The sequence below is a fragment of the Nycticebus coucang genome, chromosome 10, assembly GCF_027406575.1.
Source record: "Nycticebus coucang isolate mNycCou1 chromosome 10, mNycCou1.pri, whole genome shotgun sequence".
Lineage (NCBI taxonomy): Eukaryota > Metazoa > Chordata > Mammalia > Primates > Lorisidae > Nycticebus > Nycticebus coucang.
In genome coordinates, this window is record NC_069789.1 from 80,283,869 (window position 1) to 80,297,049 (window position 13,181).

The following is a 13,181-nucleotide window of genomic DNA, read 5'->3' on the forward strand; positions in this document are numbered from 1 at the left end:
TCCTAGCACTCTGGGAGGCTAAGGCAGGAGGATTGCTTGGGGCCAGGAATTTTGAGACCAGTCTGAACAAGTGCAAGACCCTGTCTCTACAAAAAATAGAAAAATTAGCTGTGGTGGCATATGGTTATAGTCCTGGCTACTTGAGAGAGGCTAAGGCAGGAGAATCACTTGAGTCCAGAGGTTTAATACTGCAGTGAGCTATGATGATGCCACTGCAGTCTAGCCCAGGAGACAGAGCTAGACCCTGTCATTATAAAATAAACAATAAAAAAGTAAAACTCTTAAATGAAACTCAAATATAGAAAGCAATTCCAGGTAGCATGTTTGTTCGGTTTGGTTCTCTAATATACACCTAAGGAACCAAGTAGTTTTGAAAAGGGTATGTGAAAACCTCCTTCAATTACCCTGGAAGGAAGGAATTGCATCAGCCTTTGTGATGAACACAGAGGGCTTTGGCCGCTGTTTCAGGATATACATTAGGTATGGGAACCCTCTTGGGTAAGGAGAATCTTTCTCTTTCCTCAGCCCTTGTCTTTATCTGAAGTCTGTTCCAGTTACCTATAGTCCTTGCCAGAACAAGTCCATTGGGGCAGCAGCCTGCTTCCTGACGGAAGGGCGGGACACAGAAGACCTGCTCACCTGAGTCAGAGTTCAGGCGATGGGCTGACAGCCGCAGGGAGGAGTGGTAACTCCGACGGCGCGACTTGTAGGTGTTTTCACTGCTCCGTTCCATGGAGAACTCCTCCAGCCAGGAGGAATTTGAACGCTTATCCCGAATGGTGGAAAATGAACGCCTCATAGAGCTTGGGTCTGTCATCACCTGGAAATATGAGCAGAGAAACAAAAGCCAGGATTAACTGCTGAAGGGGTCCAAAAGCACAGAAGAAGCGGCACAGACTGCTGAGGACTGCAAATTGTGACCCCTGCAGATTGTAACCTCCTTTGAATTCCTCTTGCTCAGATCTTAGCTGGAGGGGGCTGATCCAGAAAGTATCCTTATATTTTGTTAACATGGTCACTGATACTGGTCCAGGATCTTATCTTCATGCTCAAGAAAGCAACAGGTCAATGTACTAGGGCAGGGCCAGGCAGACAGATGGGTACTGTGCAAGCATCTCACAGAGTCGTCTACCCAACAGGGCTCAGCCACGAGATGCAGCAGATACTGAGCTGCTTTGAAACATGTAGAGCAACTGTCCACAAGGCTACGCCATGAAAAGAAACATGGTTTTGCCTTTTCTTCCTTTCTTTTATGCCCTTGCTAGAGAAGACCCTACCTACCCTATAGCACTAGCGCCCCAGAGAGTTCTCAATCGAACCACTGCAAAGATGGCACTACTTTCCCTCTACTGCCAATACTATCCAGCCCCACCCGGAAGACAGGCATTTTGATTTGCCACAGATGTTCAAACAAATTCACAAAAACTTCTTGTCTCTGTCAAAACCTGATGTAAGACAGACAGACAGAAAAAAGAAGCCAGGAAAACAGACAAAGAAATGAGGCGTGGCCTGTACTGGTTAGGACAGACAGTCCCGACACAGAGCTGTGTGTTTAAGTAACTGTGCATGTGCTGGGAAAGGCAGGAGAGGAAACAGAGAAAGTCCTGGAAAATATTTCTTGCATGGTTGGCTGAATCTTGAGGATGCTTAATCCATCCAGAGGGAGTTATGCCTCTCGGTTGGCTAGGCTATGGTGGGCAGGGGTCAGTGCAAACAGCCTCTGAGCCAGGTTTTGCTACTAGGGAAGGGGTGGGGCAAGCCAAGGCTCACCTTAAGATATCAGATATTATTTCATAACCCACCTAATACAGCCCGGGATGCCACTGCATAAGGTAGGTAGTGTTGGCTTTTTACCTGGGGATCCATAGTCAGACGTGGCATAGAGGACGCCCTCCCAGATCCCGCATGCTCCTGGGTGTCCGGAGGAAGGTAGAGGCCATGGTTAGAGGGCTGCACGGTTTTTAATTCACTAACCTCTGGCTCCTAGAAATAAACACACAGCCAAGCTTGTGGGACTTGGTTCCATCTCATTGCTTCTCACCTCCGGTGGGCTTATTTGGCCTCCTCGAGAATGGCTTTCAGAAGAGAGACTTGCATCTTTAAGGTCTCAGTTGTACATGTATGTGTTTATACACATATGTGGTATACCAGATGTCCCAAACAAAAAAAAGCTCTAACTTAGGATTGAGAGGTGAAAGTCACCTTTTCTGGTCAAGTATGATCTTTTTATCACTAAGGTTAACTTCAGACTTTATAGCTTTACAAAACATTGTTGGTCAGAATACTTTTAGATATGTGAAGGTGGTAATGTTGGGGTTATTTTTATTTATTTATTTCTTTTTGCAGTTTTTGGCCAGGGCTGGGTTTGGACCCACCACCTCCAGCATATGGGGCTGGCGCCCTACTCCTTTGAGCCACAGTCGCCACCCATGTTGGGGTTATTTTAATTTGAAGAAGCCTTTTATCAATTAAGTAGAAACCAGTATTTTAAGGGAAGACAGCAATTTTTGATGTTGAATATATCTTCTCAAGCCTTAAGACATATGACTTTATTAGCTAAAAGAGTTTTCTTATGATTGAAACCATCCAAAAATGTGGTGGGTGGCCATCTGTCAGGGATGCTCTGGACTACTGCAGTCCCACAGAACTATAACACAAGCCACTTACATAACTTTAAATTTCCAAGTGACATGCTTTTAAAAGTACAAGAAAAATTTCATAATCTTATTTAGCTTAATATATCCAAATATTATCATGTCAATTTCAAGTGCTAAATAGCCACCTGTGGCTAGCTAATAGTTACTATTAATAAATCAGGCTGTGCCCCTCTAGAGTGTTACCAGGTTGGACTGGAAATCTGTAAGGTTCTGTAAAACTATTTTATTCTTTTCCTGGTTACAGAATGTTAGTTTGTCAGTTTTAAGCACTCTAGACAGACAGCTAGTATACTAGCATGAAGAACAGAGCTGCCTTAGACAGGTTTATGTGGGCCACTCAACAAAGAGATCTAAGAATATTGGGGGCATCTGGAGACTATATCAGAAAAAAAGCTATTTTATATTTAGGAAATGATACCCTAAAAATATGAGTGTATGAGTAGGGCATTGCCCAAAAGAAAGGGTGCCAGGGATCTCCCTCAGCCCCATTTGGCTGAGTGGTTTCTGGCATGTTTGGGATGAATGCCCTCCCAGGGCATGTGGTGTGTACAGCTGAGGAGGTTAGTGTTTGCAGTACATGCTTTATACAGCGCACAGTTCTGACTCCAAACAGATGTGGTAACAACACTGCAGTCTACAGGTGTCAGAGGCGGTGTGAGACACACACACACAAATCATGGCCACGCCTCAGGATGTGGAGCAGGGGCCCCAAGGGATGGGCAGAAGTACACAGTGGTGAGCGTGTAGCACAGGCCGACACCAGTACTGACAATGAGATGAACACATATCCCAAAAGTTCTGGCACTACGGCTCAGCCCTGGGGAACCCGCAGAAAGGACGATGTAATAAAGTCTTCCTGTGAAAGAAAGGACATATTATTGAGATTTTTTTTTTTTTCTCATGAGACACATCACCAGGCAGGCAAGCTGCAAAATGCTGAGAGGCCCTTCTAAGAATCAAACTATCAGTACCAATTAGGGCCTAGGCCTCAGGGCTAAGTTTCTTAGAGGGAAAGGCAAGGAATTCCCACCTGTTCAACCAAGAACATCCTTAGCCAATCACTCACGCAATGGGGGTGTCCGGCCAGGCTATCCCAACAACACAACCATGTACAATTCTCTGTCTCACCATTCATAGGAGACAGAACTGGGAAATAGTTGCCCACTTGTTTGAGCTATGGAAGTGCTTCCCCCATCACCCGTGAGGGGATACTCATTCCATCATACACCCATTCCACCCACAGCATCCATTCGGGATGGCTCTGGGGTGCACAGTAGCAGCAGAGAGGGGTCAGGAGATAAACAGAGGGGAGAGAAGACCCACAGATACATCACAAAGTGATGTGAACATCACTTAGGACAATCTGTCTATATGGACTCCTGCAAAGGCTGGGTTTTGTCTGTTCAGTCCAATCAATGAATGCTTGGGGGAAACCTGAGCTAGTGGCTCCTGACCAGGAATAATTGTGAAGTTGATTACTTTCAATCTGTCCTTTCTTCTGTGAGCTCAACAGATCTCTCCAGAATTTTACCATTTATGTTAATAAAAATTCATTGTTTGCTTAGGGAAATGGCTTTCAAGACCTAGTGGGATGCATTTGATTTTGTAGAATTATAATCAAAAGGGCCATTGTGTCTGAACCCACACAAAGCAGAGGGGGAATCGTCTTCGGTACCTCCTGGCAGATACACTGCCACTGAGTCCTAGAGGAGACTCACCAGGTTTGACACTCTGTCTCCACAAGTGGGACCTGGCTGCACTAATTCACTTATTTTGAGATGAATCTTCTTAAAGCTCCCCACTGAAGGCAAGATTTGATATGTAACTTTTCCTTTAACATTTGATGTTCAGGGATATAGACTAAGTGGACTTGGTCTGTAGCAATTAAAGTTCTGCAGTAGGAAAGGGGCCTCTGGCTCTGTAAACCTACAAAGGGAGCATCATCAGAGCACATGAGAAGTTGGGCCATGAAAGTTTTGAAGGCAGAAAACTCCCAGAGTGGCTAGACTACCAGAAAGGATTTTCCTGATCATGGCTATGAAATAAAAATTTGAAAATGAGAATGGGCAGGATCAGGAAACCAAAGAGTTATTTTTGAGGTCATATAATGTGTTCATTCACCAGAGACTGCTGCTCCTGGAACTGTCCATCATCGGTTGGGTCCATACAAGCCAACTGGAAAATTTCCTGAGGGGAGAGTGGACTCATCGAAGGGTATCCACTCCGGCCACTCCTGAAAGGCAATGTCAAATTCAGAGGTAATGGGAGATGGAAGTAACACCTCCCACCCCAGACAGGACCTCCTTCCCAGCAAGGCAATGCCCGTTAGCCATGGCTTGCATGTAAGCCTAGTAACATACAGGTGGCTAGCCCTGAAATAGAAAATTAAAAAGAAAAGCATCGGAAAAGAGAGAAACTGGTGTTTTCATCCTGCATTTGGAACCATTCATCATTCTGCTGGCGACTAGCATATCTGTGACAAATGACATAATTTGTCACACTCAGCCATATGGAAGACCCATGCTAGATTGTAAACCTGTTTCTGCTCAGTTTCCCCATTCAGAGGAAAAATGCCATAGTTTAAACAGTGAACAGTTTGTTTAAATATTAAGCAGCCACGGTCTCTTAAAAATTTCCCCACTTTCAGCAAGAATATGGTCTTATTGTGCCAACATCTCTGGCCAAACAATCCAGTTCCATTCCATCACCACTTACTGAAGGACTACTCTGTACCATACACTGTGTTTGTTGGCTTAGGAACTGGTAGAATGATTTCAGAGGTGTATAGAGGATGTGAAAACCTCTGGGTTTATGGCTATGCAGGAAGGGGTCTAGGGCATCATGAAGAAAGAGGACACAGACAAAGTCTGCCTCTGAATGAAAGGAGAGCCAGCTTCATATTAGAATTTAGTGCATTGGCTTCTCCATTCTTGTGATGCTTTACTAAGAAGAATGTGTTCCACCTCTGTCCAGGTTAATACTAAAGAGGCAAGGTCTCTACCTTTTTTGTGGCTGAATAGTATTCCATGGTATACATATACCACAGCTTGTTAATCCATTCCTGGGTTGATGGGCATTTAGGTTGTTTCCATACCTTGGCAACTGTAAATTGAGCTGAGATAAATAGTTTAGTGCAAATGTCCTTATCTAATACACAGCCACACAAGAGAAAAACTCAATTCAATTCAAGATGGGGGAAGGGGAAGGAAGGAAAGGGTAAGAGTGGGGGAGAGGGGAGGATATGGGGGAGAGAGAAGAGGAAAGAGGGGGATTGGTGTGCTCCTACTTAATGGACACAATGTGGGGGAATATGGCACACCTCCTGAGGGTGGGACGCAACTACAACAGGGACTATACCTAAGAAATGCAAACATTGTAATCTAATTCTTTTTTCTTTTTTAGAGATAGAGTCTCACTTTGTCACCCTCAGTAGAGTGTCATGACATCACAGCTCACAGCAACTTCCAGCTCTTGGGCTTAGGTGATTCTCTTGCCTCAGCCTCCCGAATAGCTGGAACTACAGGCACCCGCCATTGTAATCTAATTCTTTGTACCCTCAAATTAACCTGAAATTAAAAAAAAAAAAAAAAAAAGAAAGGAGCAGTGTAGTGGGTGTATCACTAACCAGTGTTTGGTACTTCCACTCAGCCACTGGGATCCGCTGGTGATCAGGTGAGAACAAGGCAGCAGGGCCTTTAAAAACTTGGCCCCTATTGCCATTCACTGCCACCAGTATGGTGCCAGCCACCATTTGACCTGCTCAAGAGTATAGAGTGGGTTTCTGAACTATGGAAAGAGGACTGAAGTCAGTGCCTGAGCAGCAGCTCTGACAGAGGTGGGGCTGGGAGGGAGAGGTGGGACACACCCCCTTCTGTGTCAGGCTTCCACCCTTTCCTAGTTGAGGCTACTGCTGATGACTATATCCAGTAGAAAACGTGAGGCATGAAAAAGGCCTGCCATAATAATCCATAGGTACAATCTTACTGAGGTTAGCATCTCAGGGAAAGATCTGAGTGGCAGAGAATCACCCAGACTGTCTTCTTGCTGCCAGCGAGGGCTGCTGCTGAGTTCCCAGGATACTACAGAGTGATCTGGTATTTTAATGACGTAAATGTCAACCATCTTCCTCAGTGTGCCCTCTCCTGAAAATCACTGGCAGTAAGATGAGCTCTGCCAGGGTAAGAACCTTCAGTAGGTGAAGCGGACCCTCAGAATCACTGAACCACACAGAGTGGAATAATTTGAACCCAGAGTGATCTTCTACTTTCAAGACCTTGTCAGCCTTCTCAGTGTTTGGGGGATAACAAACACTGAGAAACACTGTCCCAAATGCAGACACTCTCCCAGTCTGGTCCCTATCTCATCAGCCTCCTCTATGGATTACTTTCCCCGTGACTCCCTGAATTCCAGACATACTGGCTTTTTAAAATCCATTGGATGGGCCAGACTGCTGCTTTCTACCTCATGACCTTATTTTTTAAAATAATATTTTTTTATTTCAGATTAATATGAGGGTAGAAATGATTAGGTACATTGTTTGTTGTTTCTAAGGTAAAGTTCAAGTTATAGTTGAGCCCTTCACCCAGGGGGTGTGCTGTATACACTTACGTTGTGTCCATTAGGTGAGAGTTTACCAATCCCTCTCCCTCCTCCCTTTTCTATCTTTTCCCTCTCTCCCTCCCCCCTGCTTGAATTTAATTTTGTTTTTCCCTCATGTGGGGGTGTAGTTGTTTATCTGTTGGTTTCACATTGAGTACATTGGGTACTTGCTTTTCCATTCTTGTGATACTTTACTAAGAAGAATGTTCTTCAACTTTATCTAGGTAAATATGAAAGATGTAAAATCTCCATTTTCTTATGGTGGAATAGTATTCCATGGTATACATATATCATAGCTTATTAATCCATTCATGAGTTGATGGGCACTTGGGTTGATTCCATGTCTTGGTGATTGTGAATTGAACATTCTAGTGCAGATGTCCTTATGGTAGAATGATATTTTTCTCCTGGGTAGATACCTAGTAATGGGATTGTGGGATGAAATGGAAGGTCTACTTTTAGCTCTTTGAGGATTCTCTGTACTTCTTTCCATAGAGGCTGTATTAGTTTGCATTCCCACCAGCAGTGTAAAAGTGCTTCCTTCTCTCAACATCCAAGCCAGCATCTGTAGCTTTGGGACTTGTGATGTGGGCTATTTTTGCTGGGGGTTAGGTGATATCTCAGGGTGGTTTTGATTTGCATTTCTCTGATGATTAGTGATGAGGAGCATTGTTTCATGTGTTTATTGGCCATTCATCTGTCTTCTTCAGAGAAGGTTCTGTTCATGTCGCCTGCCCACTTATAAATGGAATTGTTAGCTCTTTTCTCATTGATTAGTTTGTGTTTTCTGTAGATTCTAGTTACTGGCTCTTTGTCAGATTCATAGCATGCAAATATCTTCTCTCATTCTGAAGGTTTGTGCTTTTGTGCAGAAGCTTTGTAGTTCGATCATGCCCCATTCATTTATTTTTTTGGTGTTGCTGCAGTTTCCAAGGGGTTTCTTCATAAAATTTTTTCCCAGGCCAATGTTAAGAGTTTTTCCATACCTTATGCTAGAATTTTCATCATTTTTTGTCTTAAATTTAAGTTTTTTATCCAGTGAGAGTTAAGTTTGTAAGTGATGAGAAGTGCAGGTCCAATTTCAGTCTTCTACATGTGGCTAACCAGTTCTTCATTTATTAAATAGGGATCCTTTTCCCCAGTGTATGCTTTTGTTTGGTTTATTGAAGATCAGATGGTGATACTGTCTGGGTTCATCTCTAGGTTCTCTATTTTATTCCATAGATCTGCATCTCTAATTTTGTGCCAGTACCATGCTGTTACAATCTCTGTAGACTTGTAGTAGTATAACCCGAAGTCTGGCAATGTGATGCCTCTAGATTTGTTTTTATTTCTTAGAAGTGCATTCTGCCTCAAGACTTTAAGAAAGGCTTTTTCTTCCATTCTTGAGATACTTTACTATTAGGGCTTTCACATGAAAGCTATAACCCAGTTATAACCTAAGAATAGAGGGAAGGGGGAAAGGGAGGGGAGGGAGGGGGGAGATGGGTAGAGGGAAGGGGATTGGTGGGATTATACCAGCGGTGCATCTTACAAGGGTATATGTGAAACTTGGTAAATGTGGAATGTAAGTGTCTTGGCACAGTAACTGAGAGAAGGCCAGGAAGGCTATGTTAACCAGTGTGATGAAAGTATGTCAAATGCTCTGTAAAGCTAGTGAATAATGCCCCATGATCATATCAATGTACACAGCTATGATTTAATAAAAATAAATAAATAAATAAAAGACTTTAAGAGAGGCTGTTCCCAGAGTACAGAATGCTTCTCTCCAACTCCCCTGGCTCCTTATAAACTCCTTCCATGTTATTTTGAACTCATTCTTAAAAATTCTTGTCAAAAGTCACTTCCATGACTCACCCTATCTCTGATATCTTCTCTCACCCCATAAATGGTCAGATCTCTCTCTCACATGTACTCATATCATATGTTGCATGTTTTCTTTCTAGCATTTAGCAGAACTATAATTAAATCATTGAAAATGATTCAGTTTTTCTTCTTCCCAATAATTCTCTGCTTAATATCTGGTTTTCTACCACATGTGACTTCACTGAGGAAAGGGCCCTGTCATATTCACCACCACAGCCCCAGAGCAATGCCTCCTTAGACAATGCATGACTCTAGAAACATAGGTGGCTCTGAGGAGCCAAGCTCCTATCCACCAGGATCCCCATTTCAGGAAATGTGCCATCATTCACCCAAATGCTCAAACCAGAAACCCAAGGATCATCTTTGATTCCTCCTCTCCTTCCCTCCATGTAGCAAATCAATCACTTTATCTCCTTACTTCTACCCTGGTCCAAGCTCCCATCACTGATCATTTATCTAATTTCAGTGACTGACTCAATGGTGTTCCTGCCTCCAGAACGACTCCCCTCTAATCCATTAAGTCTACAATGAATTCGAGAATAACTTTTGAAAAGCACAAATCTGATCACATCATTCTAATGCATAAAACTCCATTATATAAGACAAAATCTAACTTCTTCATCATGCTTATAATTCCCCCAAGTCTGGGCCCCTACATATCTCTCTAAACCCATGACTCGCCACCTCTCTGAGCTCTCTATGCTCCACTCCATCCTGGCAGTTTTCAGGTTCCTTAAACTTACCGTACTCTCACTCTGTTGAAGAGCTTATGCTCAAGTCTCACTTAAATGTTACTTCCTCAGGGAGGCCTCTCCAAACTCTCAAACTGAGGGAACTACTTCCTGTACATGGCATCACAGCAGCCTACCCTTTCATATTTGAGCCTATAGTGCTCTTGTAATTGCTTTTTCCAGATCTGTTTCTACGGAGACTATGATTATAGTCACTGCTATTTCCCCAATGCTTGAACCAAATTGGCTCTTAATAAGTTTTAGTAAATATATGAGTAAATGAATCAATAAAGATATGGCAGAGAAGTCAGAGTGATCCTATGGTGGGGATTAGTTTGTATAGAAAATGGTTGTGGATATAATAGATTTAGACTGGGTGTAGGGGCCTTCCATTTCTAAGCCAAGGACCCAACCCATGAATCCTATTGATGGGGAGGTCTCACTCCTCCATCATACCTCCTTCTCTCCTTCCTGCACAGATAAAAAAAAATAAACATTTGCTTGTTTTCTGTGAACAGGAAAATCCACATCCTGCTTCCTCATCACATCAAATTGTTTGTGAAAATGACCAATGGCCTTGGACATGGCTCTGGTCCTTTTCATCTCTTCCAAATGTGTTGGATTGTGACCTATTTTGCTTTTCAAAAACAGATCTCCAACACCACAGGCAGAAAGAAATTAATGGTGTGAGAAATTCCAAATGGCCTCTGACAAAGGTCTCATTCCCAACCCCCCGGGTATCACTCCCCTGGATAATTAAGTCATGCTACTTAGTGATTCCTGGTTCCATAAAAACTAAGACTATGTTAAGTCCCACCACAAAAACTCATTTATATCAAGCAGAGGGACTCAGGCTCTTTGGGTACTCATGGCATGCTTGCTGAAGAGATACAGATAATGTTGAAATGAGATACGCGCGCTACAATAGATTATCTATGCCTAATGACTAAACTGGGGCTAGGGCTTATAACTCAGAAGAACTGGAAAATTCCTTAGTTAGGATTTTATTTTCACTTTGACTATAGAACATGAAAAAAAAAAAACATTTTTCTGATCTAAGGTTTTTTTTGTTCATTAAAGGTAATATGATGTTGTGGAAAGACTCGGGCCAGTTCCCTGTCCTATCAGCCATATGGCCTTTGAGTAACTTATTTAACCTCCCTTGGTCTCCAGTCTCTTCATTTGTAAAGTAGTGACATTAATATACACCTCCAGGGGATAGTAGGCTGCCATAGTGAGAATTGAGTGAGAGCATATAAATCATGACTCTAGAAGTGTCAATCTCAAGGAAAGAAGTAACTATAAGGGTGTTTTTAGGGCATACACTGGGGAAGTTGTATCTCTTAGCAGGATGCTACAGCCACAGAGAGGTGATAACCAAGAATTAGAGGATTATTCTTCCCAACAAAACTTTAGTACATTAAAAAACAAGTCAAAATTTCCTTCTTCCATTGTCATTCATAGTGATCACCATCTGAAGTTGGCCACAGCATAACACTTGTCTCATTTGATCCTCTCTTAGCTCTGCTGAAAAGTCATGTTGAGAGACTCAACTTCAGAAAAAAAGACCATTCAGCCCACAGTATTATTTTCAGGCACTCCTGGGCAGTGGGTTCTCCCTATACAGGTGTCAGGGACACTCTGGTTCTACTCACAGGCCTGAAACAGAGTCTTGCTGGAGATAAGGCAGTGCTTTGGCATTAGCAATGATCTCCTGAGGCAGAGATGAAGGCTCCATGCGCTGGAACATAGGTGCATTTTTCTGTGTACAAAGGGGGATGGAAGAGAAAGGAATTCCAATGACGTTGTGGAGTCTACTGCAGGGAAAATACAATTCACGTGGGTAACACAGGAACATAACTAATACCTTGTTTGACTATTTTAGCCTTTGGTCTATTGGGTTTCTAACCCCCTAGTTTCCAGTCCCATATCACTAGAAAGTTCCTGGGTCCTGCACTTCTCACCACTGCTTTTAGGCATGGGCAGGTACTACACTCGGGGATGCACAGGCCTGTCCCCTCACATGGCTCCCATGGTCCACCTGCCCAGTATGCTGTCAACCATCACCTGTTCCTCCAGCTGCTGCCTCTGCTTCTTCACCTTACTCTGTTTGTAGTAGTCCATGATCATCATTGCTGCATAGATTTTTCCCACAGTCAGGTCAGAGGCTAAAAACACAAAACGTGGCATGGTGGTGAACAAGAAGAAGACAGGTGGGAGGGAATGAGGACATCTCCATGTTTTGTTACCTCCCTCTGGTACAGTTTGTGCCTTTGGTCAACTATTCACCCAACATTTATTGTGTACCAGCCTCTGAGGATACAGAGCAAAATGTTCCCATGCATCGTCAGGGGACTTGCAGCCCCCGAAAGATGGTGATGATACTGAGGATACACAATACATTAGTGAGTACCACCTACAAATCTCGGTCTCTACATCTAAGGGACAACACCCTCCCGCCCCTCCACTGCATGAGGGTTTGCTGAGCAGTAGTAGTATGTGAAGGGAACTTTGTACCCAAGAAGTTTCACCCACAACACAGTGACCTAACTTAAGAAAATGTTTTCAATCAATAGTAACAACAACAACAACAACAACAAATCTTAAGAAGTAGGAGATTTTAGTTTCCTAAGACTAAAAGAGCAACTTTCCCTTATCTCCTTGATTATTCTGGGTTCCCGCAAAAGATGTGGCCTTGGCATGCTGGATCCCCAGTGGCAAGGACAGCCTGGAGAGACCCACACCTTTGGGCATGGGTACAAGCAGATCCAACATCTTCTGGGACAGGTGAGGCCAGATGGCCAGGGTCTCCTTCTGCAGCTCTGAGTCTAGCTGCTGCCTGTCTGCACCACCTATAATAAGATAAATTATAAATAAATAAATAAATCAGAATGGACACAGGAACAACAAGGACTGAGGGAGCAGGTGAGGGTAGAGCTGAATCAGCATGGCATCGCATACTCTGAGAAGAAATCTTGGCACTTGGCGACAATGGATCTTGCAAACCTGGTCTTTCTGCTGAAGATGCAGAACACGTTTTGGCTCCAATTTTCAGTGACTCAGGGGTATCCTGCCAGAGTTATCTAAAACCCTGACACCAAGACTGATTTCTGATTCCAACAGACTCTCAGGTGCTCAAACGTATCAGAGGGAAAACAAAAACAGCCATGAGAACACTTCCCCTGCCTCATTATACATATGTGAATCCTGCCACTGGCCCTAAGTCCATCCAGGGAGTGACATGATGCTAATAAAGCATCTGGATCAGGTGAGAGCAGCGCTAAAAAGCCATGTGGAAGTTGTAAACCTTTGCTCTCCTAAATCACTG

General features: G+C 43.3%; 1 protein-coding gene across 1 annotated transcript in view; it reads right to left on the reverse strand.

The window, feature by feature from the left end:
- Positions 1–13,181, reverse strand: part of CACNA1E (calcium voltage-gated channel subunit alpha1 E) — a 514,949-nt gene that overhangs the window by 11,284 nt on the left and 490,484 nt on the right. The window contains exons 43-48 of the mRNA XM_053606843.1: positions 12,598–12,705; positions 11,921–12,021; positions 11,509–11,615; positions 4,779–4,890; positions 1,855–1,983; positions 640–820 (exon numbers count right to left, since the gene is read on the reverse strand). Coding sequence (XP_053462818.1) covers positions 640–820; positions 1,855–1,983; positions 4,779–4,890; positions 11,509–11,615; positions 11,921–12,021; positions 12,598–12,705 — 738 coding nt within the window. The remainder of the gene's footprint in view (positions 1–639; positions 821–1,854; positions 1,984–4,778; positions 4,891–11,508; positions 11,616–11,920; positions 12,022–12,597; positions 12,706–13,181) is intronic.